This window comes from Medicago truncatula, chromosome 4, assembly GCF_003473485.1.
Source record: "Medicago truncatula cultivar Jemalong A17 chromosome 4, MtrunA17r5.0-ANR, whole genome shotgun sequence".
Lineage (NCBI taxonomy): Eukaryota > Viridiplantae > Streptophyta > Magnoliopsida > Fabales > Fabaceae > Medicago > Medicago truncatula.
The window spans coordinates 26,470,584-26,496,250 of NC_053045.1; the positions used below are offsets into that span (position 1 = coordinate 26,470,584).

Sequence of the window (25,667 nt, forward strand, 5' to 3'; positions counted from 1 at the left end):
TCAAATATGTTTGAATCAATTTAACATTTTCAGAATCAATTTGACCCTCTAGAACTAAAATTAATTATACACTTAATTCTTCCTCCAAAATACTCCATTCGTCCCAAAATTGGTCATTTTGAACTAAATACATTAACTTTTGTTGACCAATTTTCGCTTCCATTTTGGGATGGAGGGAATCTCTCTCTCTCTCTCTCTCTCTCTCTCTCTCTCTCTCTCTCTCTCTCTATATCTATATATATATATATATATACCTCCCGTAATATAACCAGAAATATCACTTTGTAATTTTTTTTTTTTTAGATTCTAACTATGTAATTAGAAGATTATTTCGTTTTAGACCTTAATGAATTTTTATTGTGAAAAATTGATGATATGGCAGGAGGTAAATCGAAATTCGCTCAAATTAAAAAAGACGAAAATACCTTAAATTTGATGTCATGAAGATCCAAAATCAAAGAATCTTCAAATGAAAAAGTCGGAATCTAAACAAAAACTTTTAGAAAAGGATAAACCAGAAATCGTTAATATTACCGGAGTAAACATATATTAACCTAAAAGTTAATGAATTACCTAAATACTAGTCCCTCCATCCCATAATAAGTGAACATTTTGTAAAAAAATATTGTCCTAAAATAACTGACCCCTTTTCACTTTTCAATGCAATATTAATAATTTTTTTTCTTCATATATAACTATAATTAATAATACTTTCATCACTCCCAATTCAATATATTATACTTTGTATTTTTTATGGTCGGGATTTGAACCCAAAACGTTTGCATATATTATGCATTGTCTCTGTTAATTGAGCTAAGCTCACAAGTATATTTTACTTTGCATTTTTTATAATGGTTAATGCAAATACATTTTTTTTAATAAATGTGAAATGAGCAAAATGCTCATTTAAATTGGAACTGAGGGAGCACTTTAACTTAAATCCTAAACAATCAATTTCATGCAACAAAAATACTAAAACATTACTCGTTCTGTCCCATAATAACTGAGTCATTTGCAAAAAAATATGTCGCAAAATAAATTAGTAATTTCGTTTTTCAATACGATATTAATTACTTTTTTATTTTAATAACTCTAATTAATACTATTTTCACCACTTACACTTCAATATATTCCACTTTGTATTTATGTTAGTAGATAATGCACCAATACTTAACAAGAATACTTAAAAATATTTTTCTCTCTCTTTTAAATTATACATTTTTCTTAGGGTTAATAGTGTTTTATCCCCTGTAATATAGGTCATTTCCAGTTTTACCCCCTATAAAATATTCTTTTTGGATTTCGTCCTTGTAACTTGAAGATTTTTTGTTTTGGACCTTCATGAATTTTGACTGTACAAAATCGAAGATATGACAGGGAGTAAATCGAAATTTGCTCAAATTAACAGGTGGGTAAACCAAAATTTCCTCAAATTACAAGGGGGTACACCTAAATTTGCTCAAATTACAAGGGGTGAAATTTTCATTGAAGGTCCAAAACCAAAAAATCTTCAAATTACAAGGATGAAATTCAAAAAAAACATTATACAGAGAAGAAAGTTGGACCTATATTACAGGAGGTAAAACACTATTTTCCCTTTTTCTTAATACGTGTGGAACGAGCAAATATCTAAGCTATGGGAGGGATTGAGTATTTCATTAACCCTCTCAATGATGATGAACCATCATCCTTCTTCCAAGAAGTTGGTAGTATGGCACACTAGTAATAAAAAACAAAACGAAGGTGAAATGATTAAAATGACGTCATGTAGATAACAACCCGCACTAGCTTATGGTCACCACCACTGACCACACCAAAGCTTCACAATCCGACAAAACCATTTTCTTCTCCCAATGTCTCAGACTCAATGGCTCCCTTTGTAATATTCCTTCAAAACCGTTCCCTTTTCTTAACAACCCTCAATAACAACAACACTCACTTCCATTTATTTTCAGTTTCACATCAAAGGGTCTTCACTTCAAACTGTCTTTGAGAAAAACACACAACAAAAAAACATAACACAAAGAGAAAGAACATAACATAACACAAGAGAGCTATAGCAACAGTTTTTTAGTTTCTACTTCGATTTAGCTACGAAAAAACAAACCTTTTGTGTTTAACCAATTTTTTGATATACCCTTTTTCTGTTAACCATTTTTTTCATCTAAAATGGAGAAAATGATACCTCTTAACAACCTTGAATCTCGTGGGATAGTGTAGTTTTCATCAAAGTTTTCATCTTTGTTTGTTTTTGCTACAAGCTTGTTCTGTAGTTATTGTTCTTCTTTCTTTCTCTACTTTTTTACTCTCTCTCTTTCTCTCTCTCTCTCTCTCTATATATACCGGAGGATGGAATTCCGGTGCAAGAAACTGACAGTAGTGAACTTAGATCCAGAGAGAAAAAGAAGTGGTGGTTTGAGGACAAAACAAGCAGGGAGAGGATCGTGTCGTGGTAGTTAGTTTCTAGGTGAAGGAAAAACAAAACATGTTTCTTCTTTGGTTTTGAGAGTTACCCTTTTGTTCATTCTTAGTTCTGAATGCTACTTTGAATCCATTGGTTTGGAAAAAGTGAAAATTTGAGATAAAATATGGGGTTTTTGTTGAAAGAAGCTTTGAAGACTCTTTGTGCTAGGAATCAATGGTCTTATGCTGTTTTTTGGAAGATCGGTTGCAATAATTCAAAGTAAGTAGTTTTGTTCAAGGAAGTGATTATTTTTTTGCTTTGGATTTTGAGAAATTAATTCAGTGGAAAAAAAGTAGATTTGATTATGGAACTAATATTTTGCTTTTTGGTTTTCTTTGATTTTGCATTTTGAGAAATTTAGTGGGAAAAGAGTAGTTTTGATTAGGGAAATGAGTTTTTGCTTAATGGTGTTCTTTGATTTTGGATTTTGAGAAATTTAGTGGGAAAAAAGAAGCTTTGTTTTGAAGATTTATTGGGTTTGGATAAATGTTGTTGGTGTTTGATTTGGACTTTTTTGGAAGCAAAGGGGTATTTTTGATTTTTAGATTTAGATTCTATTTCTGTGGTTGGTTCATTTTCAAGATAAAGTCCACATTTTTGTTCCTGTTTTGGAACTTTTTTATATGTGCTTTTGTTGCTTCTGGTTTGTTTTGAAGAATCTTTGTTTCCTTTTTTTGTTTTAATTAAAGAAAAGTTTTTCTTGCATTGTCTTGTAAGATGCAGTTTCTATTTAGGTTGATTTGTCTGTGAAAGAATCTATTGGTTCAGTACATGTTTAGCTTGTTTGAATCTGTTTGGTTTTATATTCTTGTTCCACTAGTAGAAATGCTCAACTTTTTCTGATCTATCTTTGCCATTAATCACTTATGCTGCTCTAATAAGTTCAAAAATCAGTTCAATTGTAATTAAAATATGTTAATGTCTTGATAAGTTTCTTGCATGTAATTAGTCATGTCTCTGAATCAATCAGGAGATGGAATCAAGGTTTGGTTGGATCAGAATCTTAAATTTAATATTTGTAATTGGGCAAATTATTGATACTTTTTTTAGTAAAGAAGTCATATATACTTTTTTTATTTAATCTTTGAATCTATTATTGCTTATCTTCTCAGTCTTTTATTTGCTTGCACACAACAAACTCCAAACAGCCATATGATTGGAGATTGGTCATAAGTCATTTACTTTGACTTTATGTCCTTATTGGTATAACGGTCTGTTTCGATTAACTTATTTGAGCTTATCTACTGACATAAACACTTGTGAGACTAGTTGAAAGAGCTTTCGATAAGCTGTTTTCAGTTTATTTAGTAAGCACTATGAACCTTAATTAAGCTCTTATATGATAAATGTTTATGCTATAAGCACTTAATTAAGTTGCTTATCCAAGCAAAGCCTATTTGTATTTGAGTTAACTAAGTATGTTTGACTTTGCAGGCTGTTAATCTGGGAAGATTGCTACTATGAACCTTTGCCATCAACTTTCCTTCCGCAAAATGTTGGAACGTCTAATTTGCCTTACCAAGACAGGGAAGGGTGCTGGTTTTCTTCCGATTCTCAGCTAAGGATTCAAGAGGACGATAGAGTCTGCTCATTGATTAACAAAATGATGGTGAATAATTCTGTCAATGTTGCTGGTCAAGGGTTGGTGTTTTCTTTGATTGCCTTTTCCTCGTTTATTGAGATTCAGGATCTTAATTTTTAATGCTTTCCGTATCGTTGCCATCTCACTCGAGTGCCACTCTTTGCTGTTATGCAGGATACTTGGACGGGCTGCATTCACAGGAAATCATCAATGGATTCTTTTGAACAATTTCATCAAAGACGTATATCCACCAGAGGTATGGAGGTTTGATGATCTGCTTCAAGTTATATTCTTTGAATGTTTAAATGCTTTGAGTATGAACCTATGAAGCACGGAAACTCCTCTATTTTGTTTAAATGCTTTGAGTATGAACCTATGAAGCACGGACACTCCTCAGATTAGGCGTGTCCTGGTGTCGGACACACGTCGGTGTCCGACACAACACTGACACATATGATTACATTGAATTATGTCATTTTCTCAAATTATTATCGGTGTCTGTGTCCTGCGTCCGTGTCGGTGCTTCATTGGTATGAACTCATGAGCTGCATTCTCATTTCTCTCTATTTTGTGTACCTTTAGGTATTAAATGAGGTGCATTGCCAATTTTCAGCTGGAATGCAGGTTTGTAATTTTACTTAGGCTTCGCATTTTGTTATAATTCGTTTATTACTTTTCCTGATCCAAGTTATTCCGACATTATATTTTCGTTTGCAGACAGTGGTGGTTATTCCTGTGCTTCCCCATGGGGTTGTTCAACTTGGTTCTTTCTTGCCGGTAAGTTTTTCTAATTGTTCTGTCTTTGAAGAAACTCAGCGACCTTGTCTCTGATAATTCTTGTTAGGGAATAACCAAATTTCTCTATTAATTCTTGTTAGATAATGGAGAATATCGGATTTGTCAATGATGTGAAGAACTTGATCTTTCAATTGGGACATGTTCCCGGTGCACTTCTATCCGAAGACTATTCAACAAGACTTTCAAGTGAAAGACACACCGGATCTGTGACTGATTCTGTTCCTGTGTCTTCTAATCCACACGTCATTACCTCAAACTGCGTTCCCTTAGTAGCTAATGGATCGAACCAACCAAGTAATTCATTGAATAGTACAATGCCTGTTCTAAGGGGAGAAATAAATAGTTACCATAGTTCTGTATGGACACCTCAATCCCAAAACCTAAACCAGATATTTGATAGCATTTGCCAACCAAAGGCTCAACGAGAGAATACAACTGTGAAGGCTGAAGCTGAAGTCATACCTGCAAGTCTTGATTCTTCATGTCTGCAACGGCGTTCTGTTTCATATAACGCAAGATCTGCATTCAATGAATTAACTGATTCCAATCTGAATGGTTTCGGTCTTAAACAAATGGAGCAACAAGTCTTATCAGGTATTGGGAGGCAAAGTCACGGTAACCCTAATATGAATCCATCATCAAGTGTCTTCAATATGTCTCAACCGAAAACCGATGGTGGTAAAATTTATTATCAGAATTCTAACAACACTTCACTTCTTGGAGGAATCCCAATTTGTAGTAGTGGGATGAATAGTAATATTTTAAGGACAAATATGATTAACTGCTCAGTTTCAAACCTTCCTGAATTATCCACTACCGATTTTTCTGGAAAACAAAAAGTAGGGTTTGGAATTCAAAACAATAATTCAACTAAAGCTGCCAATCACATGCATCTAGAAGGCTCTTATCAGAAGAATCTTCCAGTTGATTTAAAGCATGATCAAGATGCTTTGGCTACCTCGGATCAAAGGATAGATGATTTGCTTCAGTCCCTGAAGATTCCATCACCGTCTCTTTATCGTGAGGAGCATGTGTCTATGAATGATCACATCCCTGATTTTCTTCGTGATTGCCTCGATAAAGATGTTACTAACCAACACATGAAGACAAATTTTGAACACGGAGAAGCTTGTACGCAACTTTCATCGGGTGATGATGACTTGTTTGATGTCTTGGGCATGGACTTCAAAATGAAACTGCTGAATGGAAACTGGAATACATTGTTTGCGGATGAATTGGATGGCAATGCAGAAACACTGGATAAAAAGGCAATGTCTACGAATTTTCCGATTGTAGGTCACGATAATATTTATCCGGTTAATGAAGCAATATCAGGCAATGGCATCTTCTCAGGAACAAAATCTGATCACCTCTTAGATGCCGTGGTCTCGACGACTCAATCTGTTTCCAATCAGAATTCTGATGAAACGTCGTGCAGGACCACAGTAACAAGGATTAGTACCGCATCTGTACCATCTACCAGCATGCAAATTATGCGCGATCATGTTAGTCAGGGGGGGTTGTTTGATTTTCCCAAGACGGAGGTCAAAACAAGCCCTGCGGAAACAAGTTCTATTAGATCTGGCTGCAGCAAAGATAATGTTGGAAACTGTTCTCAAACCACTTCAATATATGGTTCTCAACTTAGTTCATGGGTGGAGAGTGGTAGCAGCAATGTGAAGCGTGAAAATAGTGTTTCAACTGGATACTCTAAGCGACCAGAAGAAGTTTCCAAATCAAACCGTAAAAGGCTTAAACCTGGAGAGAACCCAAGGCCTCGACCCAAAGATCGCCAAATGATTCAAGATCGCGTGAAAGAGTTACGTGAAATTGTGCCTAATGGAGCAAAGGTATATACCTCTTTGTTGGCCTTTATCTCATTCCACATTTATTTATTACATATCACATTGTGGTGCTGAATTTGTTTTTGTTTGTCTCTTATAATGATAACGAATCAACAGTGTAGCATAGACGCTCTTCTTGAAAGGACCATCAAACATATGCTTTTCTTGCAAAGTGTAACAAAGCATGCTGATAAGCTGAAACAGACGGGGGAATCCAAGGTAAAGACGTCGTCTGTTGCATTTCCCTTGTTTGTTAGGCATTTAATCCCATTTTGATGTGGCGAGTTTTCATTTTCATTGGTATATATTGGTATCTATACCTATATATCTACATTCTTTATATAATAATAATAATAATAATAAAAAATATTATGCTGACAAACTCTTCACAGGAAAAAAATAAAATTATCTATATCTTTTATAAGAATGATGATGCTTTTCTTTCAAGAAATTTACCGTCTGCGGTCTGCTAACCGATCTTTATTTTTCTAAATGTGCAGATTGTTAGTAAAGAAGGTGGATTGTTGTTAAAAGATAACTTTGAGGGAGGGGCTACATGGGCATATGAGGTTGGCTCACAATCAATGGTTTGCCCTATCATAGTTGAGGATCTTAATCATCCCCGTCAGATGCTAGTCGAGGTACTGACTGACCAATTCTCTATAATCTCATACATTATTTTGCCTCTAATAATTTATATTTTATCCGTTACCTCTATAACCTGCTTGCTTGGTTATTCTCACAGATGCTTTGTGAGGAAAGGGGTTTCTTTCTGGAAATAGCCGACTTAATCAGAGGATTAGGGTTAACCATCTTGAAAGGGGTCATGGAAGCTCGCAATGACAAGATCTGGGCACGCTTTTCTGTTGAGGTATTAAACAAGTAGTTGATTGCAACTCATAATGAACTGTTCATCTTATAAGATGGTAGTTGTAGTGTCTAAAATATTACCACAATTTCAGCTATGACTGAACCTTAATTTTGCACGTAAGCCTGTTTGTTTTAAGAAAATATACTCTAATAACATATTTTATGCATTACCTCCTAAACCTGATTGTGTAATTATTTTGATTTTGGAGGGCTATGTATGTTTATATTTTGAAATATTTTTGATATTTTAAAAAAAATGAAAGAACATGATAAATGATCACATAATGCTTCAATCACACTTAATTCATTTTTTAAAAACATTTTATAGTGTTCATAATTTAAAAAGAAAAGTAAGCCCTCCCACGGCCCTTCAAACCCTCCATCCAAACATATCCTTAGTTCGCGTTTGGATTGGCAGTGAGTTTGGCGAAATTACAGTGACACCGTAATTTTATTAAAACTCCAAAGTGCAGCTCTTACCAAAATCACGATTACACACTGGCACTGTGATTTTGCCAAACTCCTCACCAATCTAAACATGGACTTAATTGTATTGCCAAGTAAAAAACCATGGCTGTAAATATTGTGAGGTTAAATTATCATAATCAGAATACTTCATCCTATTCTGTCACCAGTTTAAATTCAGCAAAAAATGCGCGTTTATATCAACTCTTTGTTCATTATTAACAAGACATCCATTCACTTTTAATTTTTGCAGGCAAATAGGGATGTAACAAGGATGGAAATATTCATGTCACTAGTTCGACTTTTGGAGCAAACAGCAAAGGGAGGCGCAGCTTCATCAAATGCTCCAGTTGATAACATGATGGTTTATCATTCTATCCCACAACCCACCTAGTTTTCTTGGTCTGGAATGTTGTTGAGAGCACATATGCTTGCCATGATTGACATCAAATCTAGTCTTATTAGACTTCAGGTGATATTAACTTTCTCTAACCGCAGTTAGTGAAGAGCATCTCAAGATTAATATGCCTTCTGTACTTTGCCAAGATAGCGTGATACGTTAGGCAACTATTAGTTAACTTGCATTTTCTTTTTCTTTGCTGTAATTTGATTGGTGTGTTGGTGTTATGATTCAGATGTATAGATATTGTAGGATTTGGACATAAGGGGGGTTAAGGTGTTTACCATCATCAGCCTATGCAATTATTCTTCTTTTTGACCTTTTTTTCTTTCTTCGAGTAGTGATATTTTGTTGTGTTATAAAATACTAATGTTATAAATATTAGCTTTGTGTGGTTTGTATTTGTGTTGTCTATATGCTAAATTAGAGTAATATGCCTTGTTGTTATCGTGTTTTCTGTTGGCGTCGCACTCATTTCCTCAGTGAAAGTTAAGGTAAAAAGGTTACTCCATTCTTGGGAAGTTTAATTTTGATACTAGGGTTGATCCTCTCAGTCTGTTTATTTTGTCAATTTTTATCATCAATAAAACTAAGATTAATCTAACACTGGAAGACCAAACAAAAGATGAAAATGAACATCAACGTGCGCAGAAGATCATTGACTATGTAAAATAGTTTTACACTATTATCTAGTAAGAAATCATCAATCCGCAATGTCATACAACTAATTTGAAAATATATCTGATTTGGTAGAATACACGGTGCTTATTGAATGTCAAGTGTAAAACTATTTTACACTGTCAATGGCTCATCTATTTTCTCGACGGAGGCAGCAGGTGGCCAACCTCTACAGCAGCTTGACATCATCTAATTTGAGGGTGTTGTTAGTCGAGCTTCATGGGGTTGTTAAATGGACTTCATCTTCTGTTGATGTTGATGTTGTTGTCGCGGATCTAATTTGAAATTCTTATCTTTTTAAATGATACCAATAAAATAATATTCTTATTGTCAAATTTGTTTAAGCTCCTAAAGCATAGATATAGTGTAACAAAAAAAAAAAAAAGCATAGATATAGATGTATAAATTTAAATTTAGTGGTATTCAATCAAAAATTTAAATTTGTCAAAAAAATAAATAAAAATTACTAGTGTATATTTTATGAGCAGTGTTATTGAACAACAATTTTTGTTAACGACTTGTGGGACAACCTAAATATACAAAGAAACATGAGTATCGATACAAACACCAAAACAATAGAAAGAGAAAATAAAAATACAATGTGAATATGAGAGAGAAAGTTGTCGCATTTTATCTCAATCATTTATCCTTGTTGTCCCTCTCCTTGTTCATTTATGTCTTTACGTTTAAAATTGATGGAATTTATAAAAACTCCAACATTTCCATGTGTGTCGGTCTTAAAATCATTCTGGACTACAGGGGGGCCTGAGGTGCATCAAGCATTGTGTTACTCTCATGAATCTCCTTGGAACTGTTATCAGCTGAAAATGACCAGGTTTATGTTCTTTTTAACACAGAGTAATTTGCTTGATGTTGAACCCTAAACCTCTCGTTGTAAGTATTGCCGGTCGAATAATAGTTTTTTTTATTGTTTGTGTTGAGATTTCCTTTGGTTGTTTTCCAACAATAAGTATCAGAGCAAATGTTCCGATCAAGGGCGGAAGAGACACATAGTAGTGTGTTGCGTCATTCATTTGAAGAGAGGTTAATTTTCATCTTATTTTTCTTGGATAGTGTTATGGTTGCATTGAAGTTCAAAGTTTCTTTGTTTTGTTTGGATTATGACAATGCACAACCAAAATTTATAAAGGATTTATACAACCTAAAAGAGAAGTTATACAAGTTGAAGAACATCCTTCTACAAATGTCGTTAGACTTGAAACTAACCTTACTTTCTTTCTAAAGATGAAGTTGACAACAAAGCAAACAAATCTGAGACTTCTGATGAATGAAGGATACGTTGTGTCAAAGTTGGTATTCATCCAAGTCACACATTGAGTATTTTGGTGAAAAGAGAAGTGAGAGACATATCGTATAATTATTGAATAAGAGAGACATATCGTAAAAATTACGTGTTTAGGTTGCACCGTAAATATTGTATTAATTACAATTAATGGAACATGGAGAGGAATAATTCAAGGAATATGCTATGCTAAATACTCCACACTATATTTATAAATATTAACAATAATCATGAAGATATAGTTTGAGTTTTTTTCACCACAACTCTAGTTCTTTCGTTGTGTTACGAGTTTGAATATTTGAGTGTCGTTTTAAGAGAGTTTGTAGTTTTTTCAGTCAGAAATTGTAGTTGAGACAATTTTCATTTTTTTCATGCAAAACTTGCATAAGATGGTTTGCAATTTTCTCCTTGTAAAATTGGAGGTAGAGTAATAAATTGTTATTGTGAGTTGTATTTTACTTATTTTTATTTCTTGCATGGAGATTTCCTCTCGACGTTTTTTCTTACAGTATAAAAGGTGACACTCCAATATGTGCTAGAGCTAACAAAAAACATAGTACACAAAACTTATCTATTGTTGTCATCCTTAGTTGTATTTAAATTGAAATATCTTTGCCAATGAAAGTTAGTTACGTTGGTTCATAATCTCGCAAGGATGTGAGGTCAACTTCCGCTACGGATGTGAAAACATTTTGGTGTTCTTTGTGGTCTATCTTATTTTGTTAAGTCTCGAGAATTCAACTCATCTAAATTTTCATAAATCTAAAAAAGTAATTTAAATATTTTTTCTAATACACTAGTTATGTTCTTAATTATTAATTTAAGAGGGTTGGAAAATTATTTTAGTATTTTTTTTAATACTTATTCTATAATTTTTTTCTCTGTCAAATTTAGTGGTTAAAAATTCACCTTTTTAATATGAAAAAGTGGGGAGTTTGAGGTTTATACCCCAAACCTATATTTATACCCCAAACGCATTATATATATATATATATATATATATATATATATATATATATATATATATATATATGGATAGGATCAAATGACACCATGGTGTCAAATTAAATTTGACACCAAATCATAACCATTAATTCAACTTTAATCCGACGTCTCTCATCAATTCATTAAATGCTCATATGCTTATCAAATTATCTAATTTTTAATTTTAGAAACAATTTATTCTTTCTTTTTTTGATTAATTATTTACCATTTGATTTCTCCCTACAATTTCTTTTTTTTACTAATCTTTGTTCAATCATCTTTGGATTGACTACTCTTTCATTTGTTGGATGGTAGTATTCTTGAGTTCATGCTGCTAATATTCTTGTATCGGATGTTCTAGCATTTGTGTTTTGCTTTCGTTTAGTAGCATAAGTTTTTATTTTTTTATTTTTTGGTGCAATGTGCTCTTTATAAATCAATTTCCTTTGGTTCTTCTAGGAAAAATAAAAATAAAAAAGGTTAATAGGAATAAAAAAATAAGGATGATAAGCCCTAAAAAAAAGAATGACAGTGAATAATTTTTGGCAAACAAACTATAATAATACCAATAGAGAATTTTTGGTAAATAATTAATCAAAAAAAGAAAGAATAAATTGTTTCTAAAATTAAAATTTAGATAATTTGTTAAGCATGTGAGCATTCAATGAATTGATGAGAAACGTCGGATTAAAGTTGAATTAATAGTTATGATTTGATGTCAAATTTAATTTGACACCATGGTGTCATTTGATCCTATCCCTATATATATATATATATATATATATATATATATATATATATATATATATATATATATATATATATATATATATAATGCGTTGTTTTTATTAACTGATTAAATTCACTATTAATGAAAATTGTGTAGTTTCTACCACTCTTTTTTTTTTTGAAGAAATGTAGTTTCTACCACTTTAAAAATAGATCTTATAAAAATATTGGTCAACTACTTCCCGCGGTTCTTTAAGTTTGATGTTTATATCAAGTTAGTTCTTTTAGTTTTTTTTGTTGTTGTTACCAATTAGCCATTTAAGTTTTTTTTGTTAGAAAATGATCCTTTAAGGCATAATTTTATTTTTGAAGAATCTTTAAGTCATAAAATATTTACACTATCACCAATTTTTTCAACCAACTTCATTAACAAGTGCTTATGAATTTAATATTTATGTAGTTGGTCCGAAAGTGCTTACGACATCAAACATGTATGCTTACACACATTTTTATTCTTCTTATTTTTGAATTCAAGCCTAATTTTACAAATAAATATTCCATCAACAATATTATAAATCAAGTATATTATCAATTTTGTTTCAAATCAAGATCGAATAACACACATGTGAACCATAGTTTTGAGAGCCCTGAACTAGGACATGTCAACTTAACATATTAAACGCCCACCTAAAGACTTTTCGGTTGAGTTTAATGAAAATAAGATAGTGGTGCATATATTTTATGACTTATATGTTCAATTTATAACTAAAAAACTTAAAAATTAATTTATTATAATTATATAACTTAAAGATCAAATATGGTATTTGGCCAAAAATGTATATAAATCTCACCTAATAAGAAATATTGTATAAGAGAAAAGATCAGAATGAACGTTGCTTACACTTTTTTATTAACTTAATTGTAGATCCTTTCTTTTGAGCTATACTTCTAGTAGCTTAAACCTTTATCACTTGTAGTACAACCGTAGAATTAAAAGAAAAAAAAATAGAAAGCACAAATTTAAGTGGATGTCTCGATCAAGTAGATCTAGTTTTATAAAGAATAGAGTGTTGTTTGTACAAAACTGCTAGCAACATTTTTCTTTTCCAACAATTTCTCTTGATTGTTAAAATATATGAATTTTATATAATGAAGTGATCTAATGGGTAAGTGATTTGAGTTCTTTAAACGAATGGTTGTGAATGTAATTTGAGTTCTTTAAATAAATGGTTATATATTTTTTTTATCAAAGCAATAAAATATAAAAGACAGGAGAGGCCTGAACCAATATATCAGAGTCACATAAGGAAAACCTACAAAAACAAAAACCGGATCTATCCCAAAAAATGAAAGGTCCTAAGGAAAGAGGTTTCAAAGACAACCAATGGACATAAAAACTAGACAAATTATGACCATTCTTGGCCAAACAAAAGCTAATAGACTATACTCTCTATGAAAATTTGAACAAAAGTATTCATATTCCCGAATATTCTGCTGCAACTGAACCAACTATTCTATATCTGCCAAGTCGACTTTGGAGGCATCCTTTTGAGCACGGATCCTCATTCCGGCTGACAACGTACTAAGTGTGCCTCACAAATTGAATCATTTCCATTTGTATATATCCCTCGTGATCCATAGAGGGCTTCTTCCCATTGGAAGTTGACCATATTTTTCTCTCTATTGTTGTAAAGAAAGCAAGGGTTGGACCTTCCTTCCGTACAAATTAAACTTTGTACTATGCTTCAACTAATAATAAAAAGTTGTGTTGAAAACATTGAATTAAAGAGCATAATGACGATTTTTTTTACTTTAATAGTGAATAGAAAATGCCAAAAGTGAGACTGATCTAAGTGCATGTCATTATCAAGTTTAGACCAGATAACCGATGCACCGTACATTCAACCACAAACCACGACCAATTTTTTTAGAAAGATAGTGCCTAACCCTGTCCCTAGCTAATGCCAAAGCCACTGCTTAAGCGCACTAGTTATTATTTATTTATTTTTGGTTACTATGATCTGTTTGGTAATGATAAGAGATTTGTAGTGGTGATTCTTCCTAAATTGTCGTTGCTGTCATGGTGGTGCGCAGTGCGCGAGCTCCGGTGTGGAGGAGTGTGTGCTTCTTCGCCATAGGAGAATGATGCATTCAAATAAGTATGTGAAAGAGGTGGATTGTATACGAAAATAGGTGAATGAAAATGTGTCTGGTGTTAAATGAGCTTGGATCTCATACCAAAAGCTCGCTCAAAGGATGATGGTACTCAAGCATATTTATATGCTAAGCAATGTGGGATTAGAAATAAACTACATACAACTTCAAAACCACTTCAACATCCAGCCTCACGCCTAAAGTGGCCTGGGTCCAATTCCAACATTGCAATTCTTAACCCGGCTCTGATACTCTGTGAAATAGGCTTGGATCTGCTCCCAAAAGATACCTCAAAGGATGAGGGTACTCAAACATATTTATATGTTCAACAACCCGGAAACCTGAGCAATGTGGGGTTAGAAACAAACTACAAACAACTTCAAAACCAACTTCAACACCTGGAACATGACGCGGAGTCACCCTTATATAGTTGAGGAGGTTGATAATTGCCATCGAGTTTTGCGGCATGCATGATGAAAACCGTTAAAGATGGCTTGGACGACCAAGATTTGACCTAGACGTGCTCCTGTGCGATAATTCGCACAGAGCTTCCTATGCACCTTCGCAGTGTTCTGCTCCGAGTGTTGTGGGCCTTAGTCTTGTGGGCTATTCTCATTAGGCATTATGCTGGTCCGGAAGAGTTATGTATAGAAGTCTCTTAATTAACTGTTTTTTTTATTTAAAAAAAGTTTTTTCAATTTATATTCTATTATGAATAAATGATTAAAAATTATTTTTGTTAAACAATCTAACTACGCTATCTCTTTTTTTAATAAGAAAAATTTAAGATTATTATATTGTCTCACTCCGTGATATATAGCACCTTAGAGTTGAAGATCATTTCACACATAAATTCATATATTCCTATTTTTAAAGGAATTAGCCGGACTCAAACTAACAAACATGCACAACCAAAGCATGTCTTAGACCTCGTCCTTGAGATTGTAGGTGTTGTGTGTAAATATATATATATATATATATATATATATATATATATATATATATATATATATATATATATATATATATATATATATATATAAGGATGCCTAATTACTAAAATATTATGATGCTTGCATTGTTTTTGGACAAATCATAAATAATAAATCAAGATATTCTTAAATAACTACTCATTATTTATCAACGTTTCATAAAAAAAAAACCCACTATTGCATAAAAAAACTATTCATGATCAAGATTAATTCTTTATCGATTATATACTTCTTAAATCCATCTTATATAAGTTGCTAAAAATGACTTATTTTGTATTCCTATTATCTCAATTCTTTAATAGACAGAAAATTATTTCCAACATCATTCTCCAACCGTAGAATATTAAGCACCTTATCATAATATTCTTGATAAAATGCGGCTCTAAGTACTCAAATATCACGCTAGCATAACATAAAAATAAAAATAACCAATCAGAAAAAATAAAATAAAGTCTCACGTACAAAGACAAATCTTAGTAGATAATATAGATCATGTTTTGTTCACATGTTCACCCTCTAATATTAATAACCACCCCACATATCATCGAATATATCGAATTTTTTTAGGCATATTGGTTAAGTTTATAGAGGGAAAATGCAACGTGAGAAGAACCATAATCTAATATACGAATCTTATATATCCAAATAATGGTCACAGTTTAATTTCACCAAAGATCTAAATGATAGTGATTGATAAGGTTCACTAAAATAATAAATTGCTACCTGGCATAACATACAAGAATATATTCAAATCATGTATATTCTTAATGTCCATAATAAGGTTATCATTATAGTGTGGCAGTGTTCATAAGTACAGCTTCTTAATGAACGTTAAAGATTTCACCAAATTTAGTACACACAAAGGGTCAAGTCTCAACCGCATGCTTTGTTTTAAGGTACAATGAGAAGAATCAAACAAGGTAATGGAAAGCATCATCTGAGATGTAAGGATAGGAAAAAGATATTGAAAGTGATGCTTTATATCATTATCCATAACTATGTATTTCTTTTATTCTTTGGTTTAAATGCATTTTTAACCCTTAACTTTTAAAAAGTTGTGATTTTGGTGTCCTAACAAAAAAATAACAATTTTACCCTCTAACTTTATAAAACATTGTAAAACTGTTTAGAAGACGCCGCATGTCTCAAAATAGGAGGGGAAGGAAACTCTTAACATTTTGTAAAGATAAGGGGGCGAAAGAGCGTATTTCCTAAAGAATAGAGGGCTAAAAGAACATATTTCCATATAGATAGATGGTCAAAAGAGCACATTTTCCTAAAGATAGAGGATACAATTTTTTTTTTTTTTTGTTATGGGTCAAAATCGCAACTTTATTACGTTTAAAGGGTCAAAAATACATTTGAACATTATTATTTTCTTTGCGATGTCATCTGATTTGAGTTCTAAAGGGTCAAAAATACATTTAAACATTATTATTTTCTGTACGATGTCATCTGATTTGAGTTATAAACCCACTTATGGTCTCATGTTCGATTCTCTCCGGTGTCAATTTAGATGGACTAATTTAACTTCTTCAAAAAAAGTTATTGGGTTTGTTATAATTAGTTTATTAATTTGTTTTTTGATGAAAAATAATTATTTATTAATTAATCAATACAAATGTAAAACATGTTCAATGACTATAATTAAACTTTTGTGCGTAAATATCTAACATTTATCTATTTTTCTTTATTTTTAAAAATCAGCACCGATAGGATCCTTGTTTAAGTCGTTAGGGCAAAGAGGAACATAATTTTTGCTTTCTTCGAGAATGTAGTGTGATTGTCATAATGTTTTAAACCATTCTGTTTTGGTTTTGCCAAATAGAAATTGAACGTAAGTATTCAAACTCTTATTTTGAAATAAGAGGATAACAAGTTACAAATTAGGGAAAATATCTATTTATAAAGATCACGTACACTGTTATTTTGTTCCAAAAAGACAAATGAAAATTCATTCATGCAATTTGTCTCATATGAAATTTTGGCAATCACCTTGCTTCATAATATTAACCTAACAAGAGTTACAATCTAAAGAAACCCGCCATTCTAGAATTCTAGAATATGGGAAGTTGATGAAGTATTTTGATATAATCATATAATAACATATATTTAAAGTTGCTATAGTATGCGAACAAATTCACAACATTCACATAAATAGCATAAAATTGCAAAGTAGACAAGCTTATAAATATCACTATTCTCAAGCTAATCTGTCAATCTGGATCGAATAAAAACCGTACTAAGATGTTAAATAAAAAAATACCACACAAAAGATGAAAAATAAAAAACAAATAACACGTGATAAGACATAGAAATCACAAAAACATGCGAAAGAATACTAAAAGTATGTGAAAATCAATTTTGAACTAAAATAGAAAGAAAACATAATTTAGAGGGGTGACGGCTATGGTTTGACAAGGAGAAAAGAGAGAACATCTTTTAATTCCTTAAAATGTTTTATTGTCAAACGTTGACAATAGTTTTCTTAATTAAGTAAAACACACATTATAAACTATGATGTATGAACCAAATAATTGAATTCAAGTAGTTGATGAGCTCGATCAAAAGACGAATTGTTTTTTGAAAGAGTTTGGGTTTGATTTTGTAGATGAAGCAATTTTTGATCAGACTTTACTCATCTTTCAAACGAAATCCACGTTACTAGGGACCATTTTCCTATAAATTGAAGGGTTAAACACAAAAAGAAGAACATTTCAATGGCCAACATTCACATAACACCCGTATGATACGTATTAGATAACATATAGAAGTATTCTTAGAAAAACTATTTTTTTCTTGTTTAGATACACCTTGGACACTCCTCAGATACACCATATATCCATTTACAATAATAATGTACATCTCTTAAAAGTTACAATAAAAAAAGATTTTAAGATAGTATAGATAGTATTTTAATTGAGTATTTGATTTCATTTTTGAGTAATGATATTTGACTACAACTCTTTGACGCCGGTATATTTCCCGATAAAATACACATCCAAATCTAAGATGTCTATTTGTCAATACATACAAAACAAAAAATTCCTTTTTTTTTTTTTTTTTTGGATAATCCTAGAAAAGTCCAATTAAACTAGCCATACACTTTTTCAGCATGTCTATTAAGAATAAAATGCTATAATGAGGATTTGATATGACATTTATTTTCTTTTTAGGTGGAAACACATATGCTAGTTAATAATTGAATATTGCTTAAAAACTCCATAAAGATTACTATAACATATACTTTGAACAATTATCAGAAATCAGAAGTATATCCATTCCCCTTTGAACAATTAATATACATTATATGATTTTAATTTTAGAATTTAATTTGCAATGTGTTGTCACATATCACTTAAAAAATTTAGATTGATGTTAAAATACATAATTTGTTTGAAGCTTGTGCATGATGATTATTCTCTCTGTTACTATTGTCAACATCTTGATGAAATTTCTTTTGGCTCTTGTTTGTACAACTCATATCATCGGGCTTTTTTTTTTTTTTTTTGGATTCAAAACTCATTAATCACTATCATTGAATGTGACTTGAATTTTGGATAAATATGACTATATATTTTTAGATGTTAGTAAAAGGGAAAAATGTAACAAATTCAGGAATGTTTGCTCAAAAAAAAAAAAAATATTAAGGAATGTATCAATTGTACATTATTTGTTTCCATCGACAACCTCATATGGGAATATGTTTTTGCAATTGACAAACTTCAACTATTGCAATAATATAGAAGTTTATTTTCTTGCAATAATAATATATAGAACAATGACATACTAAGGAAAAAATAAACAGGATATCCCAGTGTAATAAATTATATTTGAATAAATCAAGACTAGTCCTTTTCATGAAAATATTATAGAAGATGAAGTTGAATAGTTGAAAATGATGGCAAGTTACAAATTATTTTGTATGGCTAGCAAAATCTTTAATTACTAGATGTGTACCTTAGGTCCCTGTAAGGCTGTAACCTCAATTTGATGTGATTTGATTCTCTATAAGATTGAGGACAATGAATTGAGTTGAGTTTTAAGCCTTTATACCATAATCCATATTTTAGCATTATTCGTATAAAATAGTTTGAAATCTTAAAAGTATAATTTTACTCTAACATTTACAAAATCTGCTTGTAAAGTGAGGACTTTTTATTCAACGTGGGACTTCTCAACACACCCTCCTCATAGTTTGGATATGATTAGATAGTGAGTGCCGAACCAATGTTGAATAGACTCAAAATATAATATCATCTTAGCGTATGTTTATCTTAGAAATCGTGGTTGGATCTAACACAACCCTACAAAATCGATTTGTGAGGTGAGGATTGCCGCCACTTATAAACACATTGCCATGCCATCTCGTATTTGATGTGAGACTCTTAACACCCCCCCTCACGCTCATGACTGGACATTTGAAGCATGACTATAAATGGTGGGTGGCCGATAGCGGAAGCCTGATAACAGGTGGCCCAACAGATCTTGGTCTTGAAGGAGGCTCTGATACCATCTTAGAAATCGTGGTTGGGTCTAACAAAATCTCACAAAACCGATTTGTGAGGTGAGGATTGCCCCCAATTGTTAACACATTGTCACACTATCTCCTGTCCGATGTGAGACTTTTAACAGTTTGGACCATCATCGTTTTGCCATGCGTCTGCGTGATTTCTAAAGCAAAGATGTCGTGATTTTCAGAAGCTTGAAACAAAAGCTTCCACGTCGCCATTGTTTTCACCAACCTATTGCACATTCAAACATATATATACACTTAAAATTTAGGCTGGGCGTCATACGAACAACGTGAGACTTCACAACACAATACATACTCGTTACATCTAACATATGGAGTGTGATCTGAGTAATCTGATTGTAGATGGTGGCTGACTAGAACTTTGATAAAATTAATATCATATTAGAATTTAGATGGATTGCAATCACAATCTCATACAATCATGTAGTTAAATTAGTTGTGGGTGACCGATTAGAATTTGGATAAAATTAATATCATTTTAGAATTTAGATGGATTGCAATCACAATCTCATACAATCATGTAGTTAAATTAGTTGTGGGTGACCGATTAGAATTTGGATAAAATTAATATCATTTTAGAATTTAGATGGATTGCAATCACAATCTCATACAATCATGCAGTTAAATTGATCAATATCATATATGCAAGATGATACAGTACGTATCATAAATTTATCACTATCAAGTTATTATCTATGATACAATCACTTTTTCACATAAGGGAATATTTTCAGAATATATAGCAAGTTAGAGTAATCATCTATAACATTACTGCGTGATCTAGTTACCATTAGCTGTACTCCAATTATATAATTTCAGTTTTTACACCTTCATTTAATTCAAGTGGCTATAGTCACTTATTTTTTCCTTCCTAATTTGACATAGCCAAGTGTCGCCACCTTTTGATTTTAACATTTCAAGACTTGTGGGCTAGCTACTTGCAATGTGTAATAACATCCATACACGTCTCATAAAATGCACATCATTGTCATTTTTTGTCGTATAGCACCAAGTTAATTATTGTAATATTTTTTAGTCAAATATTTATGACAATAATCCTTGCTTTCCCACCTTATTTATTTAGTTCAATCCACTTTAGTAATCAAAAATGTCTTTGTAATTGTACTCTAACCGTACAATTTAATCCACTAATCCATATTATTATTATTTTTGTGTAAAAAGTTTAAGTGAATTAGGTCCCGGAGATTCATCAGGCTCAGTACAAATCTTCAGATAAAGAGAAACACTATACAAAATGGGATTTGGTGATGTTATAACGTCATGTTGTAACATATCTTGACCGTCTGATTTTCATTGATGACTGTGATCAAACTGTGTGATAACTGGCCAAACAAATCTAAACCATCGAATCATTTTTCTATGGCTGAGATCAATTACTCCGTGTAACTGCGTGAAGCAGTTACATCAGAGGATCTAGGTCCCTAATGGTACTTATAAATAATCTATCAATGATATCCTTATACTGACAGCAGAAGTTGAATTCACATCTTACGAAATATGAGTCAATTTCTTACTAACTAGACCAACCTGCGTTCGACCACTATCCAAATTTATATCATTAAATTATTATTCTTGAAAACTTCAATCAGGTGCTTTGTCTTGGCCTTCTCTCTATATATATACATACAAACATTTAAGGTGACTACAAGAAAATCCAAGTAGCAGAGCATCTCCAAAACATCTTCAATAATCTTTTGCTCCTCTCATAATCTTCTTCTAGTGCATACAATATGGTGTCTCCAAACATGAATCAAGAGAAAGCATGTGTACTAGTTAGAGTATGGGAGCAAATAAGAGATTTTCCAAAGGTTCTTATGAAGAAGGTGCTATGCATTTGTAGGTTATCAAAAGAAATAGCACAAGATGACCCAAGAAAAGTGATTCATTCACTAAAAGTTGGACTTGCAATCTCTTTGGTGTCTCTATTTTACTACTATCAACCACTTTATGAAAATTTTGGTCTTTCAGCAATGTGGGCAGTGATGACTGTGGTGGTGGTTTTTGAGTACACAGTTGGTGAGTTTGCATAATTAAGCACAATCTTTTACCATATTCTACACAATAGTACAAAACTATAAATTAATTAATTTTTTATTTTTTTTTTAAGAAAAATCATGCAAGCTTCGGTGCAATGATAAGAAACGGTGGCACGTATCTATTTCCTCTCCATGCTCCACCTGGTGGAAGCCTCATGCACTAAGCTGCTTTTTTTTTTTTTTTCCCCCTAAAAAATACATTATTACTATTATTATTATTTATTTTAAAAAGTATATTTCATTTGATTTTGATAAACTTTAGATCATCTCTTTAGTTTCATAAAACATGATACCTAATAGATTTCTCCATTGGAGAAAATTAAAGGAGAGGTAGTAAGAAGAAATTCTACTTTAAGCTTTTTTTTAAACACTCTTTTTTAACATTATACTATTTAATATAGTGATATAAGTTGATATAAAATTATTAGTAAGACACATTTAGTATAGAATTTTTTTTGGTGTTGATTGGAAAGATTGAGTGTTAATTAAGTATTACTATTTTTTTTAGAGAAATTAAGTATTATTATTAAAAAATTATAAATGAATAATCCATTGAGGATGCACTTAGTAATATGCATTCATTTTGTGTAATAATTATTTAATTTGTTGAGCTAACTATATATAATATGTCACATTTTTAGGAGCTACTTTAGGAAAAGGTTTGAATAGGACAATGGCAACATTGGCAGCTGGTGCTTTAGGTGTTGGGGCTCATTACTTAGCTAGCTTATCTGGAGAGACAGGGGAACCAATTCTAATTGGATTCTTTGTATTTCTACAAGGTAAACAAAAACATAATTACCCAAAAAAATGTAATAATAAAGATAGTGGAAAATAACAAGTTGATTGGGCTCTAGTGGCAAAAAGCTCATTCCAAGAACGTATCTGGGGAATACTATATTTGATCCCCAGGGGGAACAACACTTGGTCAGTGCGCATGCCTCCATGCACGAACCAGATTATTCGTCCACCTTTTGTGGGTCGGAAACCGGTGCGAAAGCCAAAAAAAAATTGTGGAAAATAAAATGAATGATAAAGAAAAATTAACATAATGTTTTATTTTTTTATTTTTGCAGCTGCTATAGCATCTTTTATAAGGTTCTTTCCCAAAGTGAAATCAAGATATGATTATGGGATGCTTATATTTATCTTGACATTCTCTTTAATATCTGTATCTGGATTTCGTGATGATGAAGTATTAAAAATGGCTCATAAGAGGTTATCCACCATTTTTCTTGGAGGTTCTGCTTGTGTTATGATTTCCATTTTTGTTTGTCCTGTTTGGGCTGGTGAAGAGTTGCATGATTCAATTGCTATCAAGTTGGAAATACTTGGTGACTTCTTAGAAGGTTAGATTTAATCAAAACTATGTCTATAAACTTATTATAAATTGCATTTTACTGCACCAAACATAATAGATCATGGATGTTACTTACTCCCTTCCTCTTAAGATAATTGTTTCTTTAACATTTTTCCCATGTCTGAGAATAATCATCGTTTTAGAATATCAATGTAATATTTATTATTATTTTTCACTATTATATCATAATTTATTGAATTTCATCCTAGTTAACCACTCCACTTACTATAATTAATAAAACTATTTTAATAAATCATACTAATTTTACCATTAAAATTTATATAATTAATCATTTATGTAAAAATCATGCACAAACCTTAAACAACTATTATTTTGAGACGGATGGAGTAATTGCACAAATAACACGTCTAATACAATTATATGTCACATATAAACATGTATTTTTTTTTTTTTTTTTTTGCAGCATTTGTTGGTGAGTACTTTAAAACAACAAAGGAAGAAGAATCTAAAGATAAAAAGTCATTTCTTGAAGGTTATAAAAGCATTCTAAATTCTAAAAGCAATGATGAGTCACTGGTGGGTAAATTAAAGTTGTTGTTACACATTTCTTTTCATATGTGAAAAATTTATTTATGGCAAATGTCTAATAAAATTTTATCTTTACTTTATTATAGGCCAATTTTGCAAGATGGGAACCAGGTCATGGCAAGTTCAAATTTCGTCACCCATGGAATCAATACCTTAAAATTGGTGCACTTTCTCGTCAATGTGCATATCGAATGGAAGCTCTAAAGGAACAACTCAATTCTGACACCAAAGTATACATCATATACTGTAAATCTAAAATATTCATTTATAAAGTCTAAGCAATCTATAAATTTAGATCGTCTGCCGTCATAATTCCATGCAATCAATAGCTCAGAGTCATTTGATTAACATCAGACGACTATGATGTCAAGTACACTAAAAGTCGATCTTGATCTTCTTGATCCAACGACTCTGAGTTGCTGATCACGTGAATGCAAGGAAATTATGATCGTCTGTAGTCATAATTTCCATGCAATCGGTAGCTCAGAGTCATTAGATTAACATCAGACGACTATGATCTCAAGTATACTAAAAGTTGATCGTTTGATCTTGATCCAAGGACTGTGAGCTGCTTATCACGTGAAAGCAAGGAAATTATGATCATAAATAATCCAAACTAGACACAAGTCTAAGATTAAACCCTAATTAAATTTAGATCTTCGTATATTGAGAATATCGAGAAAATGTTGAGCACGTGCTTATTAATTTGACGCAATGTTTTGTTGTATGTAGGGATCACACGAAATTCGTAGTACAATCCAAGAACTATGCACAGAAATGTGTTTAGAATCAAGCATGGCTTTGAAACAATTGAGTTCATCAATAAAAACAATGACAAGAAACTCATCACCAGAAACTCACGTCGCAAACGCAAAAGCCGCAGTAAAAAGCCTTAACTCATTGCTTCAATCAAGTTTATGGAAAGAAGCAGATCTTTTATCAGTTATACCAGCTGTGACAGTTGCTTCATTACTAATTGATATTGTTGATTGCACTGAGGAAATAGCTGATTCTGCTAATGTTCTTGCTTCAATCATAAATTTTGTTGTTGATGAAACAAATGAAAAATTACCTAAAGAAGTGTCACAATCTCCAACTTGTGAATGTGCTGAACCAGATCCTAAGATTGAGAATTCACATGTGGTTATTATAGTTGATGATTCAAAATGTAATAAATGTAACAAAATTTGATTGTTGATATACATGTATATGACTAATCAAGAGACATAATTTAATTTTGTTAGTGGAATAAAAAATATACCATGTTGGTATACCCTTATGATTAGTAACATTTTCATTTTTGATTAAGATTAGTTTGCTCTAAAATAATGTTCATTTTGTAATCTGAGTTTTAAATGGTTAATGAGGATCATTTTTATTTTAATTTCTTTATGTGGTTGGTATTCATTTGTCAATTTGTAAGCAATATTTTGATACAATTTTATTTTTATTTTTGAGAAAATATTTTGATAGAATATATAATAATTATTTGCAACATATTTATCTTGTCAATTTTATAAACTACATTTGATAAGGTCAGATATAGGATCTTATCATTTGTTGATTCCCTTGTCCACCTTCACGTTTTACTTAAAAAGGGTAATATTAATAACTAGCGTATGAAGAACACAAGTATGAATAATTAAGCAACTGAAATTTACTAAACTAGAACTTTGATCAAATTCTCGAGCAATATTTTTTACGTGTGATATGGGAACTCCAAAAATATATAAGCTTGCTAATTAACTTAAGTTTCATAAGTAATGCTACTAATATAATTGGAGAATTCTTTGATACCCATCAGAAATTATATTCACTTAAAATAATTAAATGTGAAAAAATAATGTGGATAGTATACCCAATATAAACTCTCGAACAAGTATATTACCAATATAGTGGGT

General features: G+C 31.6%; 2 protein-coding genes across 3 annotated transcripts; both read left to right on the top strand.

The window, feature by feature from the left end:
- Positions 1-1,818: 1,818 nt before the first annotated feature.
- On the top strand, positions 1,819-8,826 carry LOC25492206 (transcription factor LHW). Its single transcript, XM_013600285.3, has 10 exons — positions 1,819-2,683; positions 3,899-4,105; positions 4,221-4,302; positions 4,629-4,670; positions 4,764-4,823; positions 4,925-6,694; positions 6,806-6,907; positions 7,189-7,329; positions 7,434-7,559; positions 8,277-8,826. The coding sequence occupies exons 1-10, from the start codon at positions 2,589-2,591 to the stop codon at positions 8,415-8,417; spliced, it is 2,766 nt and encodes a 921-aa protein (XP_013455739.1). The 5' UTR covers positions 1,819-2,588; the 3' UTR covers positions 8,418-8,826.
- Positions 8,827-21,551: 12,725 nt separating this feature from the next.
- On the top strand, positions 21,552-25,051 carry LOC25492208 (aluminum-activated malate transporter 2). 2 transcript variants are annotated; one of them, XM_039833996.1, is made up of 7 exons: positions 21,702-21,837; positions 21,929-22,001; positions 22,499-22,639; positions 22,934-23,206; positions 23,642-23,754; positions 23,853-23,996; positions 24,499-25,051. In XM_039833996.1, the coding sequence occupies exons 2-7, from the start codon at positions 21,953-21,955 to the stop codon at positions 24,955-24,957; spliced, it is 1,179 nt and encodes a 392-aa protein (XP_039689930.1). In that variant the 5' UTR covers positions 21,702-21,837; positions 21,929-21,952; the 3' UTR covers positions 24,958-25,051. The 2 variants fall into 2 exon arrangements, with proteins under 2 accessions (XP_013455742.1, XP_039689930.1); XM_013600288.3 differs by lacking the exon at positions 21,929-22,001 and having other exon boundaries at positions 21,552-21,837.
- Positions 25,052-25,667: the final 616 nt, after the last annotated feature.

Coding starts and splice junctions, on each gene's coding strand:
- LOC25492208 (XM_013600288.3), top strand. CDS start 21,552: ATGGTGTCTCCAAACATGAATCAAGAGAAAGCATGTGTACTAGTTAGA. Junction 21,838..22,498: donor GGTTTTTGAGTACACAGTTG/GTGAGTTTGCAT, acceptor TCACATTTTTAG/GAGCTACTTTAGGAAAAGGT. Junction 23,997..24,498: donor AACTCAATTCTGACACCAAA/GTATACATCATA, acceptor TGTTGTATGTAG/GGATCACACGAAATTCGTAG.
- LOC25492206 (XM_013600285.3), top strand. CDS start 2,589: ATGGGGTTTTTGTTGAAAGAAGCTTTGAAGACTCTTTGTGCTAGGAAT. Junction 7,330..7,433: donor CCCGTCAGATGCTAGTCGAG/GTACTGACTGAC, acceptor TTATTCTCACAG/ATGCTTTGTGAGGAAAGGGG. Junction 7,560..8,276: donor GGGCACGCTTTTCTGTTGAG/GTATTAAACAAG, acceptor TAATTTTTGCAG/GCAAATAGGGATGTAACAAG.